Here is a 16,149-nt window from a genome sequence, read left to right as displayed (position 1 = left end):
TGCACAAAGCAGGGCTGGATGGAACCTTCCAGTCCCGTCTGGCCATTGCCGCACTGTGCCTGACCCCAGTCACCATCCCAAAACTTGCTCTGCTCCGCTTGTCCAGGCACTGCAGGGTGGCACTTGCTGTCAGTGGGTCACTGCCCTGCCTGCCTTGCCGGCACCCTCAGCTCCTGGCTCCCCTTCCCATATGAAGCAGCCCTGCTCTTGTTGCTCCCCAAAACATCCTCTTTGTAGTAGGACCCCCGTCACAAATGGTGCATAAACAGTATAGCTGTGATATAGAAAAACCTGCTCTCCCAACTATGCATCATAAAATCAGACCCAAGTTGCTGCCCTTGCTTTTTCATCCAGCTAAGACCCCGTGTGATACCAGGGTAGGGGGTCCAAATCCAAAGCATTCCTTACGCCTTTCAATTGGCTGTCATGCAGGGGTTGTTGTGGGAATATATGGCCACCTTTTGTACACAGCTTCCCTTGCCAAGGCTTTCTTGACTGTAGTACAGAGGCAGGTCAGCAGGACAGGGACAGGGTCAGGTCAGCACCCAAGAGGTGCAGGGCCAGGCACAGGCATGTCCACAGCGTAACTCAGGCTTGGCCTAAGGACAAGGGCAGCAGATCCCCAGTAAAGGGAATGAGGCCCCACAATGAGGCCAGTCACTCTCTGTCTCCCCTGCTCTTGTGCCCAGCAGATCCCCCTCCCTGTCTGCCTGCAGCCCCTCCATGCCCACCCCGCTGCCCAGCACAGCACCAGAGCCCTGGCCCTGCAGCCCCTCCAGCAGCTCCTGCTGCTCCACGGACAGAGCAGCCTGCCCCGAGCTGGTGACCAGAGAAACCAGTTTCTCCTTATTTCCTCTCTCTGAATGTTGCCCTGCTTTTCTGCTGGGACATCCCTGCTCCCCAGAGAGCCTTTCCCCAGGTCAGTGTGTCAAATCACACTGGGACTCTGAGGCTGTTCCCTGGAGCCTATGGAGTTCACAAGCAGAAGAGCAGGCCCTTTTGTAGTCAAATCCCTTGGGTGTATTTTTGGCTCCAGCTTCAGAAGAAAGGCCAGACTTCATGAATGTCACTGATGAGCCCCCCTTTTATTATAGGAAATGTTATTCTGGAGGCCAGGTCTGCCACAAGAGTGCCCATTGTCAGGTCCTGCCTGTACTCACAGGACACACGCACATGGAAATACAACCATATCACCACTGCATTGCAAGAACACTTAGGCTATATACCTACATCAGATCAAGGCAGGACAGTGTGACAATGAGGAGAACAGCCCAGAAAAGAGAAACGCTACCGCTGTTGGTGGCTGTGTCTCCAAGAAAGCTGTAGCCCCCACACAAAGGCTGCAGTGAGGAAATGCCTGCTGGACAGGCAGTCCTGAGGAGCAGAGGGTTTGTCTCCAAAGACTACATCCAAATTCTCCTCCCTTCCACTCCCACTCCACTTTGAGTGTTGAAGCACTGTAGAGAGAAGGACCAACCCACGTTGACAGGCAACAGCCACCCTCGCAGGAGAGGGCTGCGAGATCACACCCAGACTGTGGCTAGGAGAGCTGAGCTCTCCTAATGGACACCGGACTCATGGTCTCACCCTGTCAATACTCATCTGAGCCTGGCTCTATGCCCTTGAGCTCCCTTGGTGTCAGTGCCAAAAGAGACACTGCAAAGGGAAACTCTCATTGCACTAAGGGCATCTGAGGGAGCTCAGACTAGCAGGCTCTGAGGCTCCCCCACCTCTGCTGAAGAAGGGGGAAGCCTGGCTTCCTGCTTCAACACAGTCTCTGGGTCAGATTTAAATGAGAGATTTCTGAGAAGATGTGACATGAACAGGATATTTTTCTTTGTTTTTTAACGTAGATGTAAAGGAGAAAAGTAAGAAAGAAATAAATGCACATCACACAGCCTTGATGCCAGATATTCTGGCGAGTGAATGAATGTGGGACAGTTATTGGTGCTGACCATGTACACGTTGGATCAGTTTCTTCAGTGCCTCCTTCAGCTCCTTGTTCCTCATGCTGTAGATGAGGGGGTTCACTGCTGGAGGCACCACCGAGTACAGAACAGCCACCACCAGATCCAGGGATGGGGAGGAAATGGAGGGGGGCTTCAGGGAGGCAAAGGTGCCAGTGCCAACAAAGAGGGAGACCACGGCCAGGTGCGGGAGGCACATGGAAAAGGCTTTGTGGCGGCCCTGCTCAGAGGGGATCCTCAGCACAGCAGTGAAGATCTGCACGTAGGACAGCACAATGAAAATGAAACACCCAAAGACTAAACAAAGACTAACCACAAGAAGCCCAACTTCCCTGAGGTAGGAGTCTGAGCAGGAGAGCTTGAGGATCTGGGGAATTTCACAGAAGAACTGGTCTACAGCATTGCCTTGGCAGAGTGGTATTGAAAATGTGTTCGCAGTGTGCAGGAGAGCATTGAGAAAACTACTGGCCCAGGCAGCTGCTGCCATTTGGACACAAGATCTCCTGTCCATGAGGGTCCCGTAGTGCAGGGGTCTGCAGATGGCAACATAGCGGTCATAGGCCATGACTGTAAGGAGAGAAAACTCAGCTGAACATAAGAAAAAGAAGAAAAAGACCTGGGCAGCACATCCTGAGTAGGAAATGGCCCTGGTGTCCCACAGGGAATTGGCCATGGATTTGGGGACAGTGGTGGAGATGGTGCCAAGGTCGAGGAGGGAGAGGTTGAGGAGGAAGAAGTACATGGGGGTGTGGAGGTGGTGGTCGCAGGCTATGGCTGTGATGATGAGGCTGTTGCCCAGGAGGGCAGCCAGGTAGATGCCCAGGAACAGCACGTAGTGCAAGAGCTGCAGCTCCCGTGTGTCTGCAAATGCCAGTAGGAGGAACTCGTTGAGGGAGCTTCCGTTGGCCATTTGGTCCCACTGGGCTTTGGGGACTGTCTAAGGAGGAAAAGACATTGACAAGGTAGGAGAGACCTCCCAAAGAAAAAAAAATAACATTTCTCTTTGAAAACACCAAGTTGCCTCTCTCTTTTTTGGGGAAGATCATTGGGCAGGTAGGTACCCTGCTTGAGCTCTGGTTTTTGCTGCCTGAGTGTGCTGTGAGGAGCAGAAGCCTCTGCCCATGGGCCACAGAGGAGTCAGTCCTTCTGCACAGTAGTCGGAACATGGCAACGGGGGTAAACAGCTCTGGTACTCATAATTGCTGTCAAATGAAATCTATTCGTCATGTGGAATGGCTTTTCAGTGTGTTCACTACCTGCTCTAAAGAATGAGAATTGAGGAACAGTGTTTTAGGGAATTTTTAATAATGTTTTTTTTTTCTCTCTTAGATGTCCTTGTCACACATGGGGAGTGTTGCTCAAAGGCAGAAATTCTCAGCATTTCTACTGTGAGTCTTGAAAAAGAAAAAAAAGGATTCATTGCCACTTGGTACAGAGCGAGGATAGCTTGTCTGTCTATCAGCCTTGTTCGCAGCTGTCCTGTACTGACACCGGTTTGAGCTGGAGGATGATCACACTCATATGTTGCCCTAAAAAGGAATCAGCTACTGCTGAGAGCGGAGGAGTCCACTTTCAAAGTGCAGATCTCCAAATTTCTCACCCTTTCTCAGGGTGCCAGAGGGAGGTCTCCACACTCCCCTTCTAGCCAAGGACACACAGGGCTCTTTTCAGCTGCCCATTTACAGCCTCCCACCACCATTTCCATGCTCTTCACATCTCTATAACTTCTTCACTGGTCTCTCAGATATCACAGAGATGGTATGAGATAGCTGTGCCTTGCTGGAGGGCAGCTCACAGCCTGGCAGGACACCACAGGGAAACAGTCAAAGGCCTGTTAGGACTGAAGATGGGCTCTCCTTAAGGGACAGTCAGCTCAATTCCCAACCCCATGGACTGCATTTCTGGGAGCCACACTGGTCAAAAGTGGGCTGGGGCAACATCACTCCCATGCAGACCCCTCTCTTGCACGACATGCAGCCTTGGTGCCTGAACTGCAGCTGAAGACCCCGACCCCAGGGAGCCTGAGAGAAAAACAGGAGCAGCATGGACAGGAGGGGAAACAAGGAGCAACAGGATGATCCTGCTGCCAAGGGAGGCAAGGAGAGAGAGACAGACAGGCGCTCGGAAAAGCCTTTACCTTACCCAGCTGGACATGCTGCCTCACATTGCAGGGCAATCGCTCCCTTTGTGGCAGGAGAGATGCCCCTCTCCTCTGCCAGAGGTCTGGCTGCCGAGGAGGCAGCTCATGCCCTGGGCTTCATGGCTGTCAGGGCAGAGGCTCTGCTGGGTGGGAGAAGAGACATGAGGGGCTTGCTCAGAGGAAGAGTCTGCATCAGAGGGACTGACCATGACTTGCCCAAATCCCTCCTCTCATTGTGATTCTGTTAGCAGTTCCCTCTCATTCCCTGCCCAGCTCTGCTGCCTGGAGCAGTCCCTGCTGGAAGCTCTTTCTCTGTCCCAACATCTTTTCCCAGTCATCCTCTGTGTGCTCAGTTCTGCCCTACTGAAACCTCCCGGGACAGGGCACAGGCCAGGGGCACCTCTGTGTTTGCAGGTCCTAAGAAGCAGGTGACATAAACCCTGACGAGCCCAGAGAAGGTGATACTGGTGCTGTCTGTAGGCAGAGGTGGGAGTGAAGCAGCTTACTGAGGTTTCTCAGACCTACTGATCACTGAGAGTGAAGGTTTGGGAGTCGCAGTTCCTTGCCAAAGCTTTTTCTCCCTGCCAAAATCTGGAAGCTGAAAGTGCAGACAGCAGAAGGAAATCTTCTTCCCTTTCAAGTAGCCTTTTCTTCACTATCCTCTAAAAAGACTCCTCAGAAATGTCCTGTGCATAAGCTAGAGCTGTGAGCAGCCCTGAACCAGGCAGCACCCTCTCAACAGGAGAATGAACCTGTCCTGATGAGGGGCACACTTCCCACCCAGAGCTTCTCCCCACAGTGCAGTGGGGAGTTTCCTGGGAAGGCTGAGTGCTGACCCTTGCAGACAGCAGAGTCACTGCCCCAGGCACACAGCACCCGGGAGCACAGGGACACTGCTCTGAACTACAGCCCTGGGCAGACCTGTGTGCACAGCCCAGCTTCATACCCTGCGGCCATTCCTGAGAAAGGTAACAGGCTGCCCTGTCAATCTGATGTTGTGGCTGGGAATCTCTGCTCTGAAGCATCTCATCCTACTCTGAGTGGGATCCTTAAAAAGACAGTCATGCGATGGGATAGCTGTAGAAGACCCCTCCAGGAACCTCCGTAGCATTGCCCTGCAGCCAGAGACTCACCGTGTCAAAGGCTGTGAAGGTTTCTTCCACAGTGAGCTCTCCTCTGTCCTCCCACTCCACACTGCCTTGCACTTCTCTCTGCCTTCTCTCAGCTCATGTCAGCAGCAGCAGGCAGTGCTGAAGCCCTGCTGCTCTTGGCAGAGGAGCTGCTCCTGCACACAACTGTCTCAGTGCTGCCAGGTTGCCATGAGCTCCTCCTGTTTCATTAGCCTGGCCCCACTTGGGAACAGTAGCCCAGCTGAAGGTGTGATTTTGTTTGTCCTTTGTACTCCTCCTCCTGGGAAATGCTCACTAAAGTAGACTAAAATAATCACTGATGGTCCCTCTCTAAACACTGAAGAGACACTGATTCCAGGACTGTACTTTGTCTCATCAGAGGAGGGTTATCTACAAGAGGTTTAAATGTCCCCCTCTGGAAGGCCCTGTTCCGGTCTCAACTAGGCAGGACACGTAGACAGGGACAAGAAGGGAGGTCATTTACCCAGGGTTCAGGCATTGATTCCAATGAGTCAATCTGGGCATTTCATGCCAGGTGAAAAACCCCTCGTCTGGAGTGGGATTCAGCAAACTCCTGTGAACTCCACAAACACACACGAGGTGGGATTCCCCTTGCCCAAGCTGAAGTGCACACAACACAGATGTCTGCACACAAGATCCTACCATTATAATAACTGGAGGTGGAGGATGGCAGGCAGTTGATCCCACGCGAACCATTGGTGACAGCTGAAGGGACAGAGGTGGTCCAAGGCATGTGCCAGTGTCTGCTTGCTCTGGAGGAGGAACCTGCATCCTTCTAGAGCATCAGGTGGCGGCTACGTGAGGAATTTCCTTGGCCATCTCCAATGACACTAGAGGCCTACTACTACAACTAAAGCGCCACTCACTCTGATGCTGAGACACAAGCAGATCCGTACAGTGCAAACAGCTAATGTAATTCAGTGCAGACACTGGATTCAGTGGCATAAAGATAGGCTATACGTAGGGCCATGTCCGATGCATGGCGTGTCCAGCAAAACCACATGTCTCTAGCAGATACAGCAGGGGACCTACAGGAAAACCATGCTCTTCTGGAGTGGCAAGGGCTCCAGGGCACCTTGGGTTCCCTACCTCTGCTCAAACATCTGAATCCCACAGCTGCCTTGAGGCAAAGTCTATCCCATCTACATCCAAGCATGCTGCATGAATGAGAGGCACATCACACCAAGGTCTCCACTCTAGTCTCTGAACTCTCAAACACTTCTAGCTTTCCTCCTCCTGAACTTCTTCTCACCCTCAGATGATATGAGCAGGGACTGTGCTAATGAGGTGGCTGGATCCACGGTGGCTGGATCACAGGCTGTCCAGGCCCAGGAACGCCTTCCCTGGCATCTTGTCCTTCCTGGAGATCATTTCAACCCCGCCACAGGGCCCAAGGTGCTGCAAAGTCAGTTCAGGCAGCAAATCCCTCTCCTGCCATTTCTGCACGGCCCAGCTCTGTTTCTCCCTGGCCTTGGGCATTGCAGGGTTTGCTCTCTTCGTGGGAACCTCCTTTCACCATTGCATTGCCACTTGCTATTTGCTCTGTATGACCAGGAGCACAACCAGGAGGTTGAGGGACATGATGATCCCCTCTTGAGTCAGTATTCATTAGACCATGTATACTGCATCTATCTTTGGGTCCCCAGAAAAAGAAAGGGGTTGATAACTGGGAACGAGTTTGGTGGAGGATCCTCCAGATAATCAGGGAGCTGGAGCAATTCCTCTGTGAGGAAATGGGGCTTGTTCAACCTGGAGAAGAGATGGCTTTGGAGAGACCTCATAACAGCCTTCCAGTGGCTACAAGGAGGTCATCAAGATGATGGAGCCAGGGTCTTCACCAGGGTGCATGGCGGCAGGACAAGAGGCAATGGGCATAAGTTGAAAGAAGAGATGTTCAAGCAGTGGACAAGGAAAAGCTTTGCCACTAAGAGGATGGTCAAGCATTGGAGCGCGTTGCTCAGAGAGGCTGTGCAGTCTCCTCCCTTGGAGGTTTCCAAGGCCAGGCTGAATCAAGGCCAGAGCAACCTCATCTGACCCCAGAGCTGACCCTGCTGTGAGCAAGGAGATTGGGCTAGAGACCTCATGAGGTCCCTTCCACCCTGAGTTCTGTGATTTTTCCCCCTCTGGGTCTTCGCTCTTTGATGTCGAGGAAAACACAAAGGTTTCCTGTGACAGTGGAAGTAGATCAGCTTTCTTGTCCTCCTCCAGTCAGATGTGTTCCGATACAAGGCTTTTTGGCAGGAATCCCCAAATAGCCCTCATCAAGCCTTTGTTTCACTTTTAATTTCCTTCCCACCCCCTCCAAGTTTGTGTCTTTTACCATCCTGATCCCCTCCTATACAACCAGCCCATCCCTGCTTAACCTTTCCCCAGTGGCACTGCTTTGTTTTGTTTCATTTTGTTTGCTTCTGTTTTTGACAGGGAGGAGCTTCAGTCCAGAAGGGTCTTGAGAAACTTGGGGGATTCAGACAACAGACACCTCATGGAGGTTTGCATGGAGGCATTAAGTCCTGCACCTAGAGGGGAATAACCGCATCCGTAAGGATAGGTTGAGGGCCTTGGGCTTCTTCATCCTGCTGGAGTGGAGGTGAAGGGCAGTACAATAGAAGCCTATGACTGCTTAAAGGGTAGTTTCAGAGATGATGGAGCTTTTCTTGGTAGTGGGAAACAGCACGAAAAGGGGAAACAGCCACAAACTGCATCTTGTAGGGTTCAGATGTAACATCAGGAAAAGGAGATGTGTGGTGCTACAGGTGCTACAGAGAGGGTCTGTGATCAACCTCTGGCTTTGTGTTTTGAGAAAAAGCGTGAGACATCAGAGAGACATGAGTAAAGGTGGGGAGATCACAAGGTGAAAGCAAGGTGAGGAAGCAGGTTGTGTGTCTACAGGCTGTTGGGAAAGAGACACAGGTGCAGCACAGCACAGGACAGCCTGTGGTGAAGACAGCCTAGGGGACTGCCAAGGCTGAGAGCCTCCAACAGAGGCTATTCACACCCTTCCTGAAATACCCTTCCTGTAATACCCTTCCTGAAAATTTCCATTATTTCATCACAGGAAACACTGACATTTGTATTAAAATTATTCAGTCATTTTAGCTGATGCAAGTATGTTCATATTCTTTTAAATGTTGAAAACAGTTCTTCAGCTTTCCAGGCAGAACTCAAGTGTCTAACCACAAGCACACAGAGGTGCTTGGATAAGCCTCGGTGCATGTGAGGCACTGGTCAGGGCCTGGCAGCTCTCACAGCTCTCACCTGCAGGAGACCATAGCTCCTTGGAGCTGCAGATGGAGGCTGGGCAGAGGGGAGCAGGGCACCTGCAATGGCACCAGATGTCCATGACCCTGTGACTGCATTCCCACCTCAGTTCTGAAAATCGCTTTCCTTTCCAAAGGAAAAAAAAAATCCCCCCAAAAGACCAGTATATTTAAAAAATAAGACAATAAAGCAAAGAAAGATAAGAACACAAGGAACTGTAAAGTTTAAAGAGTGCAGCTAACAGCTGAGAGTGCAGCTAACAGAGGCAGCGAACAGAGGAAGGCCAAGGCCCATTTGGAATTCAATTCAGCAAGGGATGTCAAGGACAACAAGAAGGGCTTCTTCAAATACAGCAGTAGCAAAAGGAAGGCTAGGGAAAATGTGGGCCCGCTGCTGAATGGGGTGGGTGCCCTGGTGACGCAGGATACGGAGAAGGCAGAGTAACTGACTGCCACCTTTGCTTCAGTCTTTACTGCTAAGGCCAGTCCTCAGGAATCTCAGACCCTGGAGACAAGAGAGACAGTCTGCAGAAAGGAAGACTTTCCCTTGGTCAAGGCGGATCAGGTTAGAGGTCATTTAGGCAAACTGACACCCACAAATCCACAGGGCTCTGATGGAATGCACCCGTGAGTGCTGAGGGAACTGGTGGATGTTATTGCTAGGCCACTTTCCATCATCTTGGAAAGATCCTGGAGAACAGGAGAGGTGCCTGAGGACTGGAAGAAAGCCAGTGTCACTCCAGTCTTCATAAAGGGCAAGAAGGAGGACCCAGGGAACTACAGGCCAGTCAGCCTCACCTCCATCTCAGGAAGTGTGGGTTAGATGAGTGGACAGTGAAGTGGATTGAGAACTGGCTGAATGGCCGAGCTCAGAGGGGTGTGATCAGCGGCACAGAGTTTAGTTGGAGGCCTGTAGCTAGCGGTGCCCCCCAGGTGTTAATACCTGGGTCCAGTGTTGTTCAACTTATCCATCAAAGACCTGGCTGAAGGGACAGAGTGCACCCTCAGCAAGTTTGCTGATGAGACAAACCTGGGAGGAGTGGCTGATACACTAGAGGGCTGTGCTGCCATTCAGAGGGACCTCAACAGGCTGGAGAGATGGCGAGAGAGGAACCTCATGAAGTTCAACAAAGGCAAGTGCAGGGTCCTGCACCTGCGGAGGAATGACCCCATGCACCAGGACAGGCTGGGGTCTGACCTGCTGGAAAGCAGCTCTGCAGAGACGCACCTGGGAGTCCTGGTGGACAACAAGTTAACCATGAGCCAGCAAGGTGCCCTTGTGGCCAAGAAGGCCAATGGTATCCTGGGCTGCATTAGGCAGAGTGTTGCCAGCAGGTCAAGACAGGTGATCCTCCCCCTCTCCTCAGCCTTGGTGAGGCCACAGCTGGAGTACTGTGTCCAGTTCTGAGCTTCCCAGTACAAGACAGACATGGAGCTACTGGAGAGAGTCCAGCGTAGGGCTACGAAGATTAGGGGACTGGAGCATCTCTCCTATGAGGAAAGGCTGAGAGAGCTGGGCCTGTTCAGATTGGTGAAGAGAAGACCGAGAGGAGATCTTATTAATGTCTACAAATATCTGAAGGGAGGGTGTCAAGAGGATGGGGCCAGGATCTCTTCAGTCGTGCCCAGCGACAGGACAAGAGGCAACGGGCACAAATCAAAACACAGGAAGTTCCATCTGAATATGAGGAAAAACTTCTTTGCTGTGAGGGGGACAGAGCACCGGAACAGTCTGCCAAGAGAGGTTGTGGAGTCGCCTTCTCTGCAGATATTCAAACCCTGCCTGTGCAACATCCTCTAGGTGCCCCTGCTTGAGCAGGGGGTAGGCCTAGATGATGTCCAGAGGTCCCTTCCAACCTCAACCATTCTGTGATTCTGTGATCTTAAGCACCACAAATGGAGAAACCTTGCTGAGAACTTTCAAAAACAAAGAGCCTGCTTTGGCGCCTAAAGGAAGGCTACGTCCTGTCTGATATTGTCCTACATCCTAATTCTACAAAAAGAGTGACCCACAGCAGAAATCAGTTTTGAAGCTCACCAAAGCATCACCAAAATCAGTTTTGAAGCATCACCAAGCCCTGAATTCCTGCACAGGTCTGCCCAGGGCAGAGACCTGTCAATGTGGGCGTGCAGAAGTGACTTCTCCGGTGCCTCATTTTAGATACTTCGCAGCCTTTGACACCATCTGGAAACATTCCTGAAGGATTTATCAGCAAGTTCTGGAAAATAACTGGGGGGAAGGGAGGTCGATGCTTTCCAGGACATGAGGGGAAGTCTCTCTGCTCTCTCCCTGGCTGTGCCATCTCCATGGCAGTGACCTCCTGAGCCCCCTGATGACATCAGCTGAGGTCACAGTGGGATGTGCTGCATCACAGGGAGGTCCAGCACAGCAGTGCCCTCACTTCCCTGCGAGGCCCAGCTACTGCTGGGCACTACTCACATGCTCCCCACTGCTGCTCTCTGGAGCCACTTCCTGGCAAGGAGAGGGGACGGGAGCCATGCTGGGGCCCCTCATTGACAGGCAGAGGTGTTGGGGCATGTTGGAAAGGAGTTTTGAGTGAAAAGACAGGAAGAAAGACCTTCATCCTTGGCTGGAGAGGCAAGCCAACGGTAAGGGGGCAAGCAAGATGGAGGAATGCTGGATCGACACCCTCAGCCCGGACCACAGTTCCTTGTTCCCAGCACTCCTGCAGCTCCACTGAGGGTAAGGGCTTTGGGAGCTCCTTCCTGAGGGGTCGCAGAGAGACTGCTAACTGTTAAAAGGGCTGTGGATCTCGGGCTGTGGGGGTGACTGCATAGGGTGGGGGCTGCTGTGACAGCCCTGCTGTAGGGTTCTGATGGGGCTGAAGGGGTGAGAGGACGCTGCCCTGCAGCGTCCAGGGAGAGCAGGACGCTGCCCGTGGGCTCTGGCGTCCCGGCCATGCCCAGGTCCCCCATGCCAGTGCCAGGGCCGGCACCAGCAATGACCCCAGTGCTGTTCCCCCATGCTCGGCACAGCCCCCAGGCGTGGGGCAACTAGGAGCCCCACGGGGCCCCTGCGGCAGAGCCCAGACCCTGCAGGACAGCAGCCGGGCCCCGGGACCCCGCACTGCCCAGGAACACGGCACCGGGCTGCCCCCAGGCCCCGCCGCGCCCCGTGCTGCCACCCACAACTTGGCTCCCCACTGCGGGGAGCGGGGGGAGGGGAGGAGAAAGGCTGCCCACCGGGTCACACGGGGCTGCAGCATTGCCATGGCATCGCCTCCAGTGCTGCCCTCTGATTGGCCGGCAGGGGAGGAGGGCGGGCTGGCCTTGACTGATGGCTCTGTCAGCCAATGGGAGTGCAGCAGGCTGCTGGGGGCCTCACCAGGGCCCTGCCCCAGGCTCCCTTTTGTCCTGAACAGGGCGTTTCCAGGGCTCGCAGAGAGGCTGTCCCCGTGGGTCCCGCCGGGCCCCAGCCGCTGCGGCTGCTCCAGGCCTCTTGCTGGGCCGCAGCCCTGCAGCCCTGGCAGCAGCCGGGAGGGTGTTTGCAGAGCAGCTCTGTGCTGGGAGCTGCTGGGCTCCTGCAAGGCCTTGGCAGCTGCTGGGCAGCCAGTGCTGCCCTGGCCGGTGCCATTAGCCCTGCTCCCAGGCCGGGCTGCAGAGCTGCTGAATCCCGGCTCTGCTGGTTTCCCCCGCTGAGATGCCCTGGCCACAGTCCTTCCCCGTGTCTCAGAGTGTCAGGGCCCCAAGCAGGAGAGTGCTTGTTGTCCTGCGGGTGTGGAGGATTTGCTGGGGGTGTTCAGCACTGGGGCAGGAACCAGACTTGGGAGTTGCAGGAAGGCTTCTGCCTCTGCCTGGGCCATGAGGCCCTGCTGTCTCCAGCTCCATGGTCGCTGCTCCCATGCAATCCTCCTGTGAGGAGATGTTGCCTAGAATCACTTGCAGGCCTTTCCCTAATTCCTGTAAGAGGCATGTGGCTGTGGTGGTGCCTGTGAGGTCATCTCTTTCTGTGTCCCTGGCAGGCCAGCAGCTTGCACATGGCTTGGAATTTACTCTGAGGTCACTCCTGTCACAGCAGCACATAGGCCTGCAGCAGGCATCTGGCTGTAAACGTAGACATGGAGTTTGACTTTGTACGTCCTCCTAAGTTTAGGCTTGCAACCCTCCGCTAGTCGCTGAGGGAGTCCAGCCAGAATGTTTATGTTGCTAAGTGAGTTAAGAGCAGGTGTGAGCAGTGACAGTAGTAATCTCTGATTTCCAGTGTGTGTGTGTGTGCTGCAGAAAATTCTGCCTCATCAAAATACCAGGGGGCTTGTGAGATTTTTCTCCCAGATCTGCAGGATATCTCTGTTGCTTGATTCCTGGAGGTGGGAAGTGAGCAGGCCCAAGGCAGTGACTGGCTGTTCAGAGGAAGTGCCTGTTCCAAGCCCCCTGAGGACTAGAAGCAAATGGAAGGGCTAAAGATTTGGTCCTTGTGTGTTTGGGGCCCTTGTGGGTGCCCTGGCTGCTGCCATGTGTGGTCGTGTGCCCTCTTTCCATGATGTATAGCTGCATGTTGGCAGGCAACCCTCTGTGGGGCAAGGGGTGGGGGTTTGGGGTGTCGCAGTGGTGGGGTGCCGTGTGGTGGGGACAGACGATGGTCCCAGGGTCTTGGTGCTGCGTGCAGGAAGAGGTGTCTGGAGAGAGCAGTGGTGTGCGTGGGGAGTGCCGCCAGGATGGGGAGATGGGGGACTCTCGGAGGTGAGGAGGTGACTTGGCTCGCAGGGCCCAGGCTGCCCTGGTGGCCAGAGCCAGGGATGCTGGCAGCCTGCTGCCTTCTGTGCACTGAGGTTCAGGCCTTGAGTTTCCTCAGCTCTTGCCAGGATCTGCAAGCAGGATCCAGACTAAAGGCCAGGGAGTGTTTCTCCTTGCTCTGAGATGCAAACCAAGCCTGCTTTTACCCTCCTTTCCTTTCATTTGCTTTTCCTAGTGAAAGATTTCCCCTGCAGCAGTTTGCTGCGGGAGGAGAAGGCCATGGGAGTTGCTCATTGCCAGCTGGGCATTAGCATGCTGGCAGCTCTTTCGAGGAGTGAAGGCCTTGTGGAGAGGTGGTCTTTTGCGACAGGCAGGTATGTTCTTGGGAGATGACTCTGAAGGGAGGATGATGCCTTCCTGTGTGCAATCCCCTAGACAACTAGTCCCTTTGAATAGGCAAATGAAGGCAAGGGTGCTCTGCAACAGATGCACAGCCCAGGTCTCTCTTCCTTCCAGTTGCAGTCTCTGCAAGTTCTTCCACTGTCCTGCTGTAGTGTGACCTTCCTGTGCTGCAGCAGGGAAATGAGAGAGCAGCTCACATGTGGGCATCAGTGTGCTAGGTTTGGTGTCATTAGGTGCTGACACAGGCAAGATGCTGTTTTTCGCCTGAGCTTTGGGTGGGTGTGAGGAGCCCCACTTAGCTCTAGAAGCATTGCTGTGAGTAGCTGGAGCCAAGGGAGTGATGGTGAGCACAGCCATCCTCCAAGGAGGCTGCCAGCTTTTGGGCAGGCCTTGTGGACCCTGTGTGCTGGAAGCACTTGACCCTTGGAGTTTCCTACCTGAGCGCTTTTAGAGTTTTGCCTCATTTTTTGAGGAGAAAGTCTTAGAGCTTTTGCATTGTGACCTCTTCCCTCCCCACCCCTGACTCCTCCTCTCTGAGGCCCTGATGGGATAGTCTCCCTGCAGCCCTGAAAATTCCAGGTGCCAATGAGTGGAGCACTGCCGTATCCTTCTGGCTTGGCTCAAGGCTTTGCTTGGGAGAGAAGCCCCAGCTCTTGGTGAGACAGTGAAATGCAGTTGCTTGAGAGCAGTGGAAGGCTTGTGCCATTTTCCTGGTTGGAAGCCTGCTTGTCTAGGACTGGTGCCCTGGCCCTGTGCGAGCTGGTCCATGTGTCTGTGTGCCACCATGTGTTCGTCTTTGAGCCCCCTGAGCAAGGCCTGGGAGAGGATGAGTGGTGCCAAGAGCTTTGGCCTCCCTCCTTGAGGCCCAAAAGGGCACCTGATTAGGGAGGCCTCTTGGCTGACTGTGTTGAGGGAAGCTGATACAAAAGAAAGGGCCCCAGAGCTGGTTCAAGCTGGGAAGAGAAGGGAGCTACAAGCAGGCTGTGTTCCTGTGTCTCACACTCTGAAAGGGAGGATGTCAAGACTTTGAAATAAGGCCTGTGCAGGGCATCAGGACCTTGAGAAACAAAGCCTGCTTTCACTGCTGGGGCAGTGTTAATTGTTGTGGTCTGGAATTACCTCCTCCTTGTCAGGACCTTGAGAGACAACGGCAGGACCCAACAAGGAACGACGGCAGCAGAAAGAAATCCATCAGCAGAAACTGCAAAAGTGAAAATAAGGAAAAAAACAGCCTGCCTAGGGACAACAATGAGACCCAATAAGGAGCAGGAGACCCCAGACCTGAATACTGCTATTGGTCCAAACTACCGTGTAAGGGGTGGGAAACTTAAGTTGAAAAGTTATAATTGCCCAAGGATTTCTTTGTTCAGGGTCCCTCTTCAAAGGCACCCAGCATGAGCTGTAATTATGGCACATGCATCCTTAAAATTTAATTATTTAATTTACTTTCATTTGGCTCCAGACTTTTTCAGCAGGAACCTAGTGTTGGGCCCTGTTATGGTGGCCAGCGAGCCGAACCTTCTATAACAATTGACAGTGCAGGGAATGAAAAGGGAGTGTCGCTAGATTCAGTGGGACACCTATAAGACATCGCTGTAACACAGGTATGTTGCAATTTGTGCACATTTGGCCATCCAAAAACCCAGTGTTTCCTTGAAGATGTTCCCCCTTGTTTCCTCTATCGGTCCACACCTCAGAGTGTGACATGCTCTGTGCAAAGAGTGAGGGGTGGCTTGGACAGCCATGGGCGGGGGGTGGTATTGGGGCACTGGGATCTGTGTGAGACACAAAAATATCTTGTTTAACACTGCAGGCCTGATTATAACAAATGTTCAGAAAATGACATTGAAAATGAAACAGGAAAGACATTAAGAAAAAGACTTAAAGCAAATAAATGTTCTGCTATACTTTTCAGCTTTTAATGATTTGTGTCTTTAATATCTTTCTTGCTTTATTCTCTTTTTTTTTTTAATATAATGGTCCTTTAGGGGGATGTTGTGTTTTTTCTTTTCTTTTTTTTTTTAAAGGAAAGAGATTTTTAGAGCTGGGGTGGGATGCAGTCACAGGGTCATGGACATGTGGTGCCATTGCAGGTGCCCTGGTCCGCTCTGCCCAGCTTCCCTCTGCAGCTCCCAGGGGCTCCTGTCTCCCACAGGTCCCCCGCAACAGCTGCCAGGCCCAGGCAGGTACCTCAAAGACACCAGGGCCTCCCTAAGTGCCCCTGGGTGCTTGTGGCTGGACACCTGAGCTCTGCCTGGAAAGGTGAAGAGCTGTTTTTCAGCATTTCAAAGATATGAGCCCACTTTCATCAGCTCAAAGGATTAACTTTAATGTCAATGTTTTGCTATGATGAAAGAGTGGAAATCTTCAGGAAGGGTCTTAACCTGGGGAGAAGAAATATTGATCTGCCCTTGACCTTCTGTTTCCACTGCTCTGTCTATTAGGCTGTGGATGTAATCTCAGTGATCTCTCACGTATTTCCACATGTCCTCATGAAACTGGTCATTTCTACAGGCATATTAACATCAGACTCTCTG

General features: G+C 52.9%; 1 protein-coding gene across 1 annotated transcript; it reads right to left on the bottom strand.

The window, feature by feature from the left end:
- Positions 1–1,941: 1,941 nt before the first annotated feature.
- Positions 1,942–2,877, bottom strand: LOC112996242 (olfactory receptor 14A16-like). The gene has a single exon (XM_064504292.1). It carries the CDS (start codon positions 2,875–2,877, stop codon positions 1,942–1,944), a length of 936 nt encoding a protein of 311 aa, XP_064360362.1.
- Positions 2,878–16,149: the final 13,272 nt, after the last annotated feature.

This window comes from Dromaius novaehollandiae, unplaced genomic scaffold, assembly GCF_036370855.1.
Source record: "Dromaius novaehollandiae isolate bDroNov1 unplaced genomic scaffold, bDroNov1.hap1 HAP1_SCAFFOLD_27, whole genome shotgun sequence".
Taxonomy (NCBI): Eukaryota; Metazoa; Chordata; class Aves; order Casuariiformes; family Dromaiidae; genus Dromaius; species Dromaius novaehollandiae.
Note: the sequence above shows the minus strand (reverse complement) of the source record. Positions and strands in the feature narration are given on the sequence as shown.

Coding starts and splice junctions, on each gene's coding strand:
- LOC112996242 (XM_064504292.1), bottom strand. CDS start 2,877: ATGGCCAACGGAAGCTCCCTCAACGAGTTCCTCCTACTGGCATTTGCA.